The following is a 15,466-nucleotide window of genomic DNA, read 5'->3' on the forward strand; positions in this document are numbered from 1 at the left end:
ATATGTGGACAAAGAGTGGTGACATATGATTGATGGAATTTTTATTTTTGAAAATATTATTATTAATCATAGAGTGAATACATTTCAAACTATAAATTAAGGTATGTAAGATGGTACTACTATTATTTACAGTAGCTAAAAAATTAATAACTTGGTGGAGAAAATTAATAACTTGCATTGCCCTGACCCATGACTGCAATGAGGTGGTGTTTAGAAGAGGTAGAAAAGGTCTAACCTTGCAATTATTCTCAATATTAAAGTCTGTTTTGCTAAACCCAGCTTACTTTCTTCTAAATTACCAGAAATTTCCTCCTTTATTACTTCCACTTTAGGGACTTGCTAATTTACCATGTTACTATTTCCAGGAATTGTGTCAAATAGAAGCCCTCGGTTTTGAACATGTCCCAAGGAGTTCTACTAAGTATGATCTAAAAATTTGCAAGATACCCCATTGAGCATTATTTCTCTTTCCATCATGAGTTATATTATCTCATATTCCTGAAGGAGCATTATTGCATTATTAAGCAAGAGAGCTAAGACTCTATATGCTTTTTCCAGGAAAAATCACTGGAGTTCCTGAGTGCAAACATATGTGTATGAAAAGTTGACAAAAACCAGGAATGTTTTATTATGATCTTTTATTATGGGTGTCTGTCAGAAAAAAAGATCAACAACCACATACAAGCTTACAAAGTTTAATTTCAACACATTCTCTGTGTTACTGTGACAAAAGCAGCCCCTTTATTTAGTTTTTTGTTGTTGTTGACTTTCACAGGATGCAGGGAAAGTGTCTCCTGCAGTGATACACCAGGAAACACTTTTGACAGGAGACAAGTACAGATGGTGGCATCTATGTTTTGAATGCAAGGCAACAATTCTGACCTAGAGTTTTAAAAGTGAAAGTACATTAGCACCAGACCATGTGTCTTTAAAGACTTGCCAAATATTGGTAAACTTGACCAGCAATGACCAGAAAAAAGAAAAGCACCTTTAAAAGCAGTTGATATTCAAAGATTAATTATGGCTTCAAAACGATTTCTTTAAATTCTTGCACTACATTCTACTTTTTTTTTAAACCAATATTTTAGGAACTTAATCAGTGAAGTTTATAAGCTTTGGCATTTTATAAGAATTTTTTTCATCTTCCGGGACTTACAGAATTCATTTGTGTTTCTGACCAGGTTGAGGTAGTTGAAACAGGAAGTTCTTTTCTAATTTCTTGTTTGACTGTTTCAGAAGAAAGGTAATCTTTTAATGGTAAGCACCATCATTGCTCTGAAAATGGGCTAGGATTCAAAGAATGTAACGCAGTGTTATTGGAAGAGTGTTGAAGTTTATTTATTATAGCACCATTGAGACATTTTGAAATTGAAATTGGTAAAAAAATAGAACAATAAGCATTTGAACTGTATTTGGTGTAAGAGCAAACACAAATATCCTTTTTTGGTCAAATTACACTTTTTTCCCCAAAATTTTGGAAATAAATAACTGGAACTTGGTCACTTGTACTGGCTGACAAGATTAGAACAAAAGGAACACATATGGAGTGTGAAGCTTTTTTCTGGGACTTTGGATAGAGTTTGGTTTATAAAAAGCAAACAGGGCCAATGTCCGCACCAAATTCTTGATCAGGACCACCGACATCATAGGGTGCAATATCTATGATAGGTAGTCTGACGGCCTTGCGTGTTTGATATTGGAAGACTGTTTTGCCCCATTCCCCAGTGTGTTTCTGTAAAAAAAGAGCAAATAAAAAATGTAAGTGACAATGACATTATAATTACTTAATTTTTCTGATGAAGTTTTAAAAATATTTTGCTTGAATATTAAATAATATTAAATATTAAATAATAATATTAAATATTATGCTTAAAGGGAGTTAGCAATTTGCGATGTTATCTTCTATACATATGAGACTTGCTCCAGTTCAAAGTGATAATCCTCCCAGCAGGTAAACCATATCATTAACCAAAGGCCTTACAGTACTTCAGGGTAAACCCAACAGGGAGACTGCCACAGGCCAGTGCCTTCTCAGAAACCTTAGTTCCGATCATTGCTACCAGGTAGAGAGCTAGTTTACTAAGAAGTAGATAGGTCTCTTACATTGGAACTTGTGAGATATTATTAATATTAGGAGTGAATTCTCCTTCTGTTTATAAATTATAATAATAAAGGGTTGGTTTAAAGTAACCTTTAAAATTAGAAACAGATTTTAGATTGAGATCATATGATGGCAGTTATGTAGAATGGATAGTAGCCATCTAAATTATCTGATAAAGTTTACATCATGGGTTTAAATTTCAATTGCTTTCACAGCAACTAGTTTTCACCTGGAGGTTGAGAAGATAAACTCATTGTTTGTGATATTTAACCTTCCCTGGAATGAATCAGTATTCAACATAACTCACACTGAATGCCACCTTTTGTTCACACTCATTATTTTTCTTCCTTATTTTAAAAATAGCATGATTAAATGAGCAAGCTGAGCTCATCATAAGGCAAGCTTATAAAAATGCTGATACTTACCGTGCAACCATCCTCCAGAACTGTGTATGTGAATTTGCTATTTCCTTCAGCCTTGAATTCACCTTCGTTTGACCCCATCAGCCTCAAGGCTTTCTTTACATTCCCACTGGCATGATCCATGTATGCAATGCTATTCTTGCAGTGATATGTGATGTTCTGAGAGGCTCGGCTGGAGAGAAGTCGGAGGAACGCCAGCTGGACATCAAGGACATCTTCGGGAAGTTCAGGATTGCCATAGCTAAACTGTGGTAGGGAACAAATAAAGCTGATCAAACATTTTAGCTGCTATTATATCTAATGGATTTATACAGGGAGTAATGTCACTATAATGTAAATTGTTTATGTATTTTATCTATGACTTTTAATTGCATGTATAACACATAATGTCAGAGTAAAGAAGATCTTAAATTTGAAAGAAAGGTGATTGTGTATTAAGAATCATTTAATCTAATTTAGCTTGAGAAACAAGTTATAATAGCTACCTGAGTATATACAATCTCTTGCACTTTTCTATTTATTAACTATCTTTGCTTTGTGATGAACAAATGGGAGGAACAAAAAATTAGGGAAGCAAAGATAAATCAGTTGAAGAAAAATGGCATATCTTTTCTTACCTGAAAACCACCCTCCATGGACTCTCCAAACCAAACGTGTTTCTTCTCAGCACTAGAATCTGTCCACCAGTTCTTCCGTGGGATAGTCAGAGGACTGGCATTTATGCACGTTTCCCCAGTTTCCATGTTACAGTAGACTTTAATAGCATCCAATTTGCAACCTTGGTTAGGATCAACCCAATATTCTCCTGGATAATCACAAAAAGGACAACAGAATTAGTTATAAAGTCCAGTAATAGGATTTGGGCAAAAATGATTTTGTAAGGCATTCATACTATAGTCCTTCCAATTGCAAGGAATCTGACACAGCTGGAGTGACTGACTGAGGCATTCACAATGTTGACTGCCGATGTACTTGTATTTTACATATTTCTACTTTTAGTGTAGCGTAATAGAGGAACTTTTAGATAGTTTCTTAATTTGAAAAATTTAGTAATTAGATTATTATAAAAACTGTTTCAATGAATATAGGCTACAATGATTAAATTGCAAATTATGCCTGCATCAAATTATAAATATTTGATCCTGAGAACATAGTGATATATGTTGTTTATAACTCAAATAACTTTGTGATGATATGAAGAAATGTGCCCAAACATGATTTGTTTTAAAATTTCTACAAAATTGTCTTTAAATTTTACTTTATTGGAATATTTTGAATTTATGTTACCATTCAAGCACACCTACAAATTCACGTTTTCTTACAACATCAAGGAGTTGCAATTCAACTAACACTATTTAAGCATTATTCCCGCTATATAATATCTTCTAGTCACAGTAAAATTTTCCTTTTCCCTAAATTTGAATACAGGCAGTTTTCTCTGTTATCTTGTTGCTATGAGTGTGAAAGTTTCCCCAACATACCACTCTGGAGTTCCGGATGGCAGAATTTCAGGTCTCTGCAGTTCCGAGCGGGGTTTTTACGGGAACCGTCAGGACTAATGAGGCTTTCTATTTGTCCATTGACTGATTTGAGTGAGGTCATAATCTCATCGGTGTTGATTTTGAAATCCATCGGCTCATCTCCATAATACGGGGCAAAACCACCAGCTTTTTCGCCTCCAATGCCAGCGATGGCAGCGACCCCAGCACCACCACAACATGGACCAGGGGCCCCAGGAGGCCCAGGAGGACCTGGTTGTCCTGGGTGGCCCGGGGAGCCCTAGAAGGAGCAAGAACATACGTCACCGACGTGCAAGAACTAACGTCACTGATGTGTGAGAACACACACATTGATGTGTAAGAACATAATGTTGTTGATGTGAACTTGTTTGGTATCCACTGAAAAAATACATTGCTAGCCCAAGAAAATGTCTTACGAAGAATTAATACATTGTCTCAGCATAATTATTTCTATGCAAGTTTACTTGGGTTGCTTTTTGATAGAATATTAACCAATTTATAACTATAACCCATTATTATGAAGTTTACTGTGCTCTACTGTATCGGAAGAAGTGGGGTTAGATCACAGATTTTACTCTATCATGTTTTATTCTAAGATGCGAGCAATTCTAAGGCTGACATGTCAGAGGAGTTATGATCAGGAAACCTAGATTCTGACCCCAGATTTATCATTAACCTTGTGGTTTGGGGTTAACCACAAATAAACACAAACTTTGTGTTTAATTGTGTAACTTGTGGGGATAATAGTTTTTCTTCCATTTACCCCAAAAGTGTGGGATAGAATGTATTAGAAATGATGGTGTAAGCAGCAAAACAGGAATAATCATTGAAGCTGTTTGAGCAGTGGAATGAATCAGTACTTTAAACCTGTCATTATGGTGATCATAGTTGTGAGCTCTCTAATATGAGATCAGCACTGGCAGAGTTCTTTTTATTAACTGAGCTATGTTTTTATTTTGATATAACTGTTATCTGACCAAACTGTAAGGAAGGTTTTCTTTTTTTCTCCCTGTTGTTGGCAGTGTGATGGAGAAAGTTTTCATGTGGTGGAGAATGTCCGAAAGTCATTGTTCAGCTCCAAAATTATGTTTGGTAATTGTATTGTGTTTTACTCGCTATCTCAGTTTTAAAATATGGCAAAGTGCTTCTGAAAATGTGCAGATTATAGCCAATTAAATACACATGTTTATAAGTAATGTCTTACCTCAGATCCTCTTTCACCTCTGTTACCTCGAGGCCCTGGTGGTCCAATGGGACCAGGGTGTCCGCTTGTTCCATCCTTGCCAGGGGGCCCGCTGGGTCCAACAGGTCCCTAAGAAATGATCATGATATCACAATGTTAGAATACTTCTCTGCAGTGCAAAAATTTTAAAACATGGAACTTCCAATATCTCTCTCTTGTACATACTCTGGGGCCTGCAGGGCCTGGACTGCCAACTGCACCTTGGTGACCGGCGGGACCCTGAAAGGAAAGGAAGGTGAATTTGAGTGATGCCTTTTTAAAAGCTCAGGAAACTGTATTTTCACAGTCAGATCAAGAAACTTGAGGCTCAAGATAAAACATGAGTTCTTTTTCCTTATTCTCCCCATTGTCTCATGCCAACTACTGTTTCAAATAAGTCCTTAAATTGATTTCTAATCTCTTGTAGCATAGGCTTTCAGAGATGAACATTTTTCTATTATTGATCTCTAAGGTTTGCCTATCTCATCAGCGAAAATGCATTAAGAGGACTTTCTAACAAAGTGGATGCACTTACTGGAGATCCGGGGGCTCCTGGGTTACCAGGGAATCCGCGATGTCCTTTGATGCCGTTAGCACCACGTTCACCGGTTTCACCTTTGTCACCACGTGGGCCTTGGGGACCCTTTACAAACACATCTCAAATTAGGATCATGCACACACACATTGGAAAAACAAGTTAGAGCTTATGACAATTAAGTCCATTTTATAATATTCTACAAGCTAGAAGTCCCATTGACAGACATGGCAAACATGCAACTATACAAACTGTTGTGGTTGTTTGGATTTTGGACTAAGAATTGTACAGAGCCCCAGTAATTCCCATGTATACCCATAGCCCCAAGGACATTTTAGATCCTAAATTGCTTTCTGTTTCATCAAAGGAAAGTTTAAATTTGGTTCCATAGTTATGTATTTATTCATCCCTTTTTCCTGAACATGCTGGAAAATAGACTTTTCTACACCATAGAATTAGTTAAAATAGACAACAAACAAACAAAAAAACTTACGGGAGCGCCTCTTGATCCGGCAGGGCCTGGGGCTCCAGCGGGACCAGCAGGGCCCTAAAATAAAAATAAACAAACAGACAAACACAGGGGGAGGTGTTTATCTTTTGATATAGATTTGTTTTATTTAAATGCTAATCTTTTCATTGGGAGAGAATAGTGGTATGCTTGCTGATATTTCTGAAACTTAGTATTCCTTTTTCCTTACAAACCCTTAACCTGTTTATAGCTTTACCTCGGCGTCTAAACAGGAAAACTGAGACCATCCTGTTATTTCAATTGTATGTTGACCAAGCGGATATACCCTTGGTGTGATTAATACCGTTTTGAATTTAAAAAATGAATTCTTCATTGACTACTGTCAGAAACTTCTTGTATATCTTTGTCACCACAGTTGTCTAAGGAATGACTAGCATACAAAATTGTAAAACAAATGGGAGTAGATCTTTTGGTTGGCGGATGTGACATTCTCTCTTCTATCTGCTGAGTTCTTTAGCGCGGAAAATGGATAAATAAGGAAAGATGGTGTTCATTAGCACTCACAGTTTCTCCTCTGTCACCGTTCTTTCCAGCTGGACCGACAGGACCAGGAGGGCCTGGGTGACCAGGAGCTCCAGGGGCACCAGGAGAGCCGTTTTCACCACGGTCGCCCTGCGGACAAGTTCACAGTTCCAAAATCGATCTGATCAGCAGTTATTGCTCGAATTACGTCTATTAAAAGGTATAATTAAAACCTACAAAAAAAATTTTTTGTACTTGTGTTTGTTATACCTTGGTACCTGGAGCTCCATCTCGGCCTGGCAGACCATCTGATCCAGGGTTTCCCTGGTTAAAGAAAAAAAATAAGAAAAGAAATCAAATTTTTTGGAACTATTTACATACCATTGAAGCCATGCATTCTCAGTGGGTAAAATATCATTCCTAAAGAGAGTAAAAATTGGTTCTCGGGAGTGAAAAATCTTAGACATGACAATGGGTGTGGCCCTGCAAGGGCTGACAATGCCCTACATAGAGATGCAGTACACCGTGGCACTACAGTTTCACAGGTTGAGAGAGAGAAGTGACTAGGAAACGAAAAAGGGTTCTTAGGAGAGAGGTAATGAATAAAAGCTTGACACACAGTAATTTAAGCGGATAATGAAAATCTACAATTTAAGAAACACTAATCACAAATAATATGCAGAATATTTTTACCCAGAAGGAATTCTGTAAACTGGGGCTCTCCCTATCTCCAACTCTTTTGTTTATTTAGCTAAAGATCATATCCTTCTCCATTAATGATCATTCACTGCGTAAATATTAATGAACATGAACAGTTAAGGTTGTGTTGTAATAAATTGTAATAGAAAGAATATCTCTTACTAGAGAAAGAAGGTGAACTTTGACATGTGGCAATATTTACACTTTTAGACCCACGTAAGGCTAATTTGACCCTTGCTTAAATAAGTTATTGAAGGCAGGAGGAGAAGGCGATGACAGAGGATGAGAGGATTGGATGGCATTACTGACTCAATGGAAATGAACTTGAGAAAACTCCAGATGATGGTGAAGGACAGGGAAGCCTGATGTGCTGCAGTCCACGGGGTCTCCGAGTCAGACATGACTTAGCTACTGAACAACAACGTGACTTCTTGGATGTTTTCTGAGAACGAGTACTTACATCTCTTCCAGGTTCACCAGCTGTCCCAGCCAGACCAGGAAGACCCTGGGGGCCAGGAGGACCACGTTCTCCATTTTGACCACTAGGTCCTGGTTTACCATTTTCACCCTGTGTACAAAGAAATAAAAGAAATCCATACTTCTTTCTAGGAAATCAATTAATATGATACTTTTAGATGTCTTCGTTTTCCAGGGACGAACTTTGTATTATTCAATTCTTATTGAATTTGTTCCTAAAACTATCCCTGTCAGAGAAAAAATGCTTTGGGGAACAAACTCCTTGTATTTTCTAACTTGTCCAATGAACCTGGATGCCTGAGTAATTACGTTGATCATATTAGAATACATCCTAAAATGAGGTGCATAAGTAGACATGGCTATTGTAAGAAAAAAATAATGATTATTCATCATGAAATCAGAGGTTTATGGTGCCCATTAGAATTAGGATATATCAAATATTTGGCTCTATTTAAAGAATATACATTTATTGGATATGTTCATATAAATCGAATAGACTTAAATGTTATATTGTAATTTCACTACAGTATTATATGACTTTCAGTTTAAAAGGGTGCTCAAAGTGTCAAATGTGAGCCCCAATAAAATACAATTTTATTACCCTATTTGCTAAATGGATATTTAAGACGCTAAGCACTAGGATGTTATAGAAGTATCAGTGAAAGAAAGTCAGGAGAATAAAATGAATTGAGTTGATGGATAATTGGTATCAATTAAAGGAATCAGAGGTCTACAAGCTGATATTATTTTCCCCTTCAAGACTGACAGTCAGCAAATGGAAGAATGCTGACAAGTTTCCTAACAGAGGTATTTGAGATGACAAGATATTTCCTGTGATATCAATCTATTTGTGATGGTGTTCACAGTTGGTCTATGATGTGCATTGTTTTTGGATTCCAGAGCCTTTTAATAATACGCATGCTTCCTGAAACTGAAAATATCAAGAATTTATATCTAATTACAGGAAAACTTGTTCGTTACATACTTCCCATGGTTATGTGATGTCTGAAGACTATCAGACTTCACAAAGGAAACAAAGGCCAGCGAAAGATAGCTGCACTCACCTTGATGCCCTGTGGGCCGGGGCTGCCCCTAGCACCTGGCATGCCTGGTGGGCCTGCAAGGCCTCGTGCTCCAGTAACTCCTGCAATTCCAAGTGGGCCCGGAGCTCCCTATTGTGACGGATAACGAAATCTCGGTTACTCTTCGTGTGACTGTGTTTTCCTCTATTGATTTGTGGTTGAAAATAAAACTGTTGTTAATCAATAGAGCAAAGAAAGCACTCACCGGAGGGCCCTGGGCGCCAGGTGCCCCCTTCTCCCCTGGTTGGCCAGCATCACCCTTTGGTCCAGAGATCCCGGGGCTGCCAGGAGCACCGCTGCTACCAGGGGGGCCTGGGGGACCATCTTTGCCGGGAGGACCGCTGGCGCCAGGGGGGCCTGGGTTACCCTACAAAGAAATGTTTGATATTTGAATATTTTATAATGAAAAAGTACATTTTTTTCTTCCCTCTTTCACTTGGATTCAAATAATTTTATATGCGATTTAATAAAAAGAGAAGTTGCAGTGAATAAGTTTCTCATCCTATGCATACATGAGTACTCTTTATGGAATATATGGCTTAAAATTACTTTAAAAAGTACTTACATTACTGCCAGGAGGACCAGGAGGACCACGACCACCTGGGAAGCCAGCAGCACCCTGCAAGATGATAAATATACTTTTGAATGTCAAAAATCAAGGAGAACAACTAATTAACCACTAAAAACAAATATGACATGTAAGAAATGTGGTAGAAACTGCATCCTATTCTGAGATTTATGATTTGTTTTTTCCTCTTGGAATTTGCATATAACTCACGCATGAATAAGTGATCATAATTTTATACTCTCTTTAGGAAACTAGGGCTTTCAAAGCAGTTTTTATACAGATTGATATTAATTAATGCTTTTCAATAATAGTTAAGAAGATCATTACTTACAGGACCACCAGGACTGCCACGTTCACCTTTGACACCTGGGGGGCCCGGGGGACCCTATATGGAATGGAGATGGAAATGGTTGATAGGAATAGCATCAAAATCAAAATTTGGGATTAGCTTTAAGCCTTTGAAAAATCAGTAACTCTACCTATCATGACAATCATCTCACAGTACATACAATCATTATGTTGTACATTTTAAACTTCTACAATGCAATGTTATATGTCAATTATAGCTCAGTAAAACTGGGGGAAAACACTACAACAGAAATGAGAACCTACACCAAAACACAAAAGCAGTAACTCTCTGAGGACATGAAAATAACCTGATGGAGGTAACTAGATGGTTGGAGCTAAGCTTCAAACTCAGAACTGTATTCCTAAGAAAACTGTATTCTTGTCACCATGACATGCTCTCTCGGTGTGAAATATTAAATTATCGACAAAGCTAAGTACTTTCTTTTAGAAGGCTTAGAGAAGGAGAGATACTTACAGCAGGCCCAGAACCTCCAGGGGGTCCTGCGACTCCAGGAGGGCCCCCTTCGCCTTTCTCACCAGGAGCGCCTCTTTCTCCTTTAGCACCAGGCTCACCGTTCTGGCCCTGCATTCAGAAACAAAAACAGCCTGTGAGCTGACACCCTTCACGATGCACTGGGCTTATCCTTATTTATTTCTTCAGAAAACAGAATTCTTCATGCAGAGAGAGATTCTTAAACTATTTTTAATTTTTAAATTAATTTTTCTTGGAATATAGTTGCTTTACAATGGTGTTAGTTTCTGCTGTATAGCAAAGTGAGTCAGCCACAGGCATACATGTATCTCTTCTCTCCTGGATTTTATTCCCATTTAGGTCACCAAAGAGCACTGAGTAGATTTCCCTGTGCTATATAGTAGATTCTTATTAGTTATCTATTTTGTACGTAGTTGTGGATATATTTAAATGTTGAAATAAAATTGGAACAGTCTCTGAAGACATGGAGGAAGAAACAAAGTCAATGAAAATGTTTCCATGATAAAGATTCCCCTGGTGGTCCTGTGGTTAAGACTCCATGCTTCCACTGCAGGTGGCATGAGTTTGATCCTTGGTTGGGGAACTAAGGTCCTGCACCCCACATGAAGCCACCAGAAAATAAAAAGAGTTTCCATGACAAAAGAAAGTTGTCAAGAAAGTGGTACGATTTACATTATTTTTCATAAGGGAGAACCTCTCTCTAAGGATTGTGCATTTCAAAGCAAGCACCAATAAATGCACTTGAGAAAGATGGGGCTTAGAGGAAATTTTATTTAGTACCATTTAAAAATGGAAGAACTTTAATAAAAACTTTCAGAGTGCTTGAAGTCTAAGAGATCGTGTTAGTCTCATTAATCTGGTGTAAAGGCAGGCCAGGTGTTTTTGTATGCATCTTTTAAACAGTAAGAATAAAGTTTAAAAAAAAAAAGAGGTGGATAAATGAACCCTCATAGGGAATGAGTGGCTGAGATAGACTAGCATTCAGACTTGACTTATTCTCCTACTATTTTTCAGTGAGATAGTGATTCTGGGCTATGTGACATGCATATTTTAATGATCATACTTACAGGAGTACCAGGGAAGCCGGCAGGTCCTGGTGGCCCATGTTCGCCTCTCTCACCCTTAAGTGAAAAATATCCTCATTAGTCACAGTGAAACATCTTCCTATTGGGAGCACACGTCATCCTCTACATCATCTATCTTTTCCTTTAAGCTAAGGAAAGATAATGTTAGTGTGCAAAGCTAGCAGAGCTTAACCTCTAAAGACATCTCCATTTTTCAATAAAATTAGAAGTAGCACCAGAACCATCGATTTCTCTGCCTCTGACTGTGATATTATGTGTAATAAAAATAATTTGAGAATTTTGAAGTATTTAAAAAACCTAATTGTATAACTTCTAAAAATGCAAGGATTTTAGAAAATAAAAAGAAGGTTAAAGTGTTGAGAAATCATTCGATTAGTTAATTAAGAACATTTACTAAATATATCTCCTGAGTCTGCAAACCCTGAAGGCAGAGAATTTTAGATCTAGAAGTAGCCTCAGGCAAAGATCCTATGGCTTTAAGAAATACTCTTTTACAAATGCATATTATTACTTATGTAACTTTTATATTTTTTCCAGAATTACTTAGGAAAGATGGCAAGATTTGAAATGGTCTCATAGTCTCTCGTGAATCTTGGCTTTACCAACTTTCACCTTGCTTTGCGTGTCATATGATGCTAACAGGTAGTATCCCACCATTGAGACTAGGGCCATGGACAGAATTGCTAAAGAGGGAAGGACAGATAATTGCTGCCTGTGTGGGGCTAAAATGATGTTAAAATGTCTGTAACACTTACAGGGCCACCACGAGGACCAGCTATACCCGGAAGTCCAGGGGCACCACTTTCACCCTTCAAAAAGAAAAAAAAAAATTGTCCTTCATCCAAACAACAACAAAAGACATTTTCTGTTTCTAAACAGTGCTAAGTGTTACCTTATCTCCAGGCTGACCAGCTGGGCCAGGAGGACCAATGGGACCAGTGGGACCCTAAAGAAATAGAAATATACTTTGATATTGAAGATGAGCAGCATCATTTTCCTTATTAATCAAAAAGCATATACATGGATATATTATTCATCTAATAAACTAGATAATGTGGTTTCCTTGATGGCTTGAATTAGATACTCTTTACTCAATGTGTAAATACTGCACAGTTTACCAAATACAAGATTCTATGGATTATATAATTCCGTGGCAATTTATTCATTCAGTTTTCTTTCTATTGCAGAAGATAAATAAGACATGATGTAAGATGTTACAGTCATATCTTTTAAAATTAAAGTGTACTGCTTTATTTAACTTATTATTCAAAATATATAGCCACTCAAAGTATTGTTGCACATATCAAAGTTTTCACATCAAAATTTTCAAATATTAAGGTTTACTTATATTATATAAATAAAATATTAGATTTTAAAATATTGGATGATGGCTTACCCATCTAGTTTGTTAAAAGTGAAGTATTTATGAATTTGTTTAAGGCAACTTCAGTAAAGATAATGTCTATCTAATGGCTTAATTATCATGTTTATTTGCTACAGTCATAGCTAGGTGTTCTCTAATGTGGACAGAATTGATTATAATGTGTTTTTTTTTAAACTTTTATTTTGAAATAGTTTTATGGATTCATGGAAGGTTGCAAAGAAATATACAGGAGAATTCTGTGCATCTTTCTCCCAGCCTCTATCAGGATTGCATCTTACACAACTATGGCATAGTATTAAAACCAAGAAACTTAACATTTGTACAATCCATAGAGTTTTTCAGATTGCACCAGTTACACATGCACTTATTTTTGTGTGTATATGTGTATGTGATTTTTAATGCAATTTTATTTTGTATAACCTTGCATGACCATCATCACACTCAAGATATTCAAATATCCAATTACCATAAAAGACCCCCTTATGTCATCTCTTTATAGTTTTTCTTTTTAATCTCTTTATAGTTATATCTATCTCCCTCTCCCCTATTCCTCACTTCTGGCAACCATAAAGCTGTTCCATATCTCAAATGTTTCATGAATGGAATCATGCAGTATGGATCCTTTTGAGATTGACTTTTATCACTCAGCATGATGTCCTTGGTGTCTGTATACATTGTTGCATGTATCAATGGTTCATTCCTTTTTATTGCTAAGTAGTATTCCATGGTATGAATATACCATGGAATTTCAATGCTTTTTTTTAAATGAAAAAGTTCCTTCATGAGCAGTATTGATTATCTTGGATTTTAGTCAATTACTATGACTTTAGCTTGTAATATTTCTCATACTTTTGAAATTTTTCCATTCTCAGGTCATTGTTGAACTGTTAGTGATAGAAATCAGGAATTTTAACAATCATGTCATTTAGTTCTTTTTAATGCCCTGAAGGTGGCAAAGTATGATCTAACTTATCATGAGGAGTTTTTGGAAAAAATAAGTTGAGGTGAAGGGCTGTTTCATACTATATAAAGATAAATTTTGCTTCTCCCCAATTTGAGTACTCACCCTTGGACCATCTTTGCCTGGAGCACCATCGGCACCTGAACTGCCAGGGTCACCCTATCAAATAAAAAACAATGGCATCAGATTAGAGGTATCTCCAGTGAAAATATGACAAAAAGAAGAGCAACCCTCAAGATTCACTGCAATGCATCGTAGGTGTTCCAATTAAAAAGTTTCTCTAGAAACATATTACTTTCCAGTAATGTTGCTTCCTTTAGCCAAAAAAGTGGGTCATATTACATAATTAACAGGAAATAGGTTGATACCTTGTCACCCTTTGGACCAGGGCCTCCAGGACCCCCTCTTTCTCCAGGCATTCCTTGCAGTCCAGGTGTACCAGCAGAGCCAGGTGGCCCAGGGGGGCCAGCGGCACCCTGAAATTAAAGGAGAAACCATAGCTCACAAGAAAGAAACAAAATGCATTTTGCAAAGTCTAAGTGAATTGAATTGGCTGGGGGCGCTACCTTTCCTCCTTCGGGACCAGGGGGACCAGCTCCACCTCTAGGTCCAGGGGGCCCTCCTGCCCCAGGAGGTCCGCGTTCCCCAGGAGCACCAGAATCACCCTGCAGGAGGAAGACAGACATCCCCGTTAGGAAACTCAGGCTTACAGCCAAACAACAATACCCTACATCGTATTCTTTTGATACAGACCACAATGCTCTTAACTTTTGAATAATCTGGAAATTTTAATAATTATAAACTGCATTTGATCAATTGAATGAAAAATGGAAACAAAATGAGTTACTCTAAGCAAAGGAATTTTTATACCTGGCCTGATGAGCTAGCTTTGACACTATTATTATTATTTTATCACTAGGGGAAAATTTCAAAGTTGTTCTATCGAAATCGTTTTCCTGTAGAGAAGCAGTACACTAGAAAGTTTTTTTTTTTTTTTTAATTTCAGGCCTATAGGTGACTCTGTTTATTCATGTCAGAAAATTTAATTTTCCAGATGATGCAAATTTAATGTATTGGAAATGTTTTGGATTACCCTAAATATATTCATCAAACATTTTCAATGTTGAGTGTCTAAAAAAGGAATATTTTGGTTTGATATACTAAAAATGCTGAAGAAATGAGAAAGTAAGTTGAAATATTTACCTTGCCTCCTGGAATTCCAGGTGCACCAGCCTCACCCTTTGGACCCTAGGACAGTGATGACGTTGCATGATTAGGCTTCTATCAGAATATATGTTATATAAATAAACAAGCAAAATACACACTTGACTTGTTCAGTTTATCCAGTCATGAGCTATATTCTCTTCCTTTAGGTCCTTTTATGATAAAATTCAAACTTTTCATGGAATAGTTATGATTGAATAATTTTTCTTTGTTTGGTAATGAACTAACAAATAACATTTGTTATTTCAAAACTAAATGTTAAAACTCAGGTACTGTGGCATGAAAATGTGAGAGCTAATCATTTATACATGGTTACTGCTTATTCTTTTGGCTTCCGAGTTTTGAAAACATGAC

At 36.9% G+C, this 15,466-nt stretch overlaps 1 protein-coding gene across 1 annotated transcript in view; it reads right to left on the minus strand.

The window, feature by feature from the left end:
- Positions 1-621: 621 nt before the first annotated feature.
- COL3A1 (collagen type III alpha 1 chain) overlaps positions 622-15,466 on the minus strand; it is a 39,763-nt gene continuing 24,918 nt past the window's right edge. The window contains exons 29-51 of the mRNA XM_061135309.1: positions 15,092-15,136; positions 14,455-14,553; positions 14,257-14,364; positions 13,994-14,047; positions 12,436-12,489; positions 12,299-12,352; positions 11,526-11,579; positions 10,441-10,548; positions 9,949-10,002; positions 9,615-9,668; positions 9,255-9,416; positions 9,032-9,139; positions 7,951-8,058; positions 7,062-7,115; positions 6,834-6,941; positions 6,294-6,347; positions 5,801-5,908; positions 5,452-5,505; positions 5,248-5,355; positions 4,005-4,302; positions 3,141-3,328; positions 2,527-2,769; positions 622-1,732 (exon numbers count right to left, since the gene is read on the minus strand). Of these exons, the coding sequence (XP_060991292.1) occupies positions 1,586-1,732; positions 2,527-2,769; positions 3,141-3,328; positions 4,005-4,302; positions 5,248-5,355; positions 5,452-5,505; positions 5,801-5,908; positions 6,294-6,347; positions 6,834-6,941; positions 7,062-7,115; positions 7,951-8,058; positions 9,032-9,139; positions 9,255-9,416; positions 9,615-9,668; positions 9,949-10,002; positions 10,441-10,548; positions 11,526-11,579; positions 12,299-12,352; positions 12,436-12,489; positions 13,994-14,047; positions 14,257-14,364; positions 14,455-14,553; positions 15,092-15,136 (2,424 nt within the window). The 3' untranslated portion in view covers positions 622-1,585. The remainder of the gene's footprint in view (positions 1,733-2,526; positions 2,770-3,140; positions 3,329-4,004; positions 4,303-5,247; positions 5,356-5,451; positions 5,506-5,800; positions 5,909-6,293; positions 6,348-6,833; positions 6,942-7,061; positions 7,116-7,950; positions 8,059-9,031; positions 9,140-9,254; positions 9,417-9,614; positions 9,669-9,948; positions 10,003-10,440; positions 10,549-11,525; positions 11,580-12,298; positions 12,353-12,435; positions 12,490-13,993; positions 14,048-14,256; positions 14,365-14,454; positions 14,554-15,091; positions 15,137-15,466) is intronic.

This window comes from Dama dama, chromosome 33, assembly GCF_033118175.1.
Source record: "Dama dama isolate Ldn47 chromosome 33, ASM3311817v1, whole genome shotgun sequence".
In the NCBI taxonomy this organism is placed as follows: domain Eukaryota; kingdom Metazoa; phylum Chordata; class Mammalia; order Artiodactyla; family Cervidae; genus Dama; species Dama dama.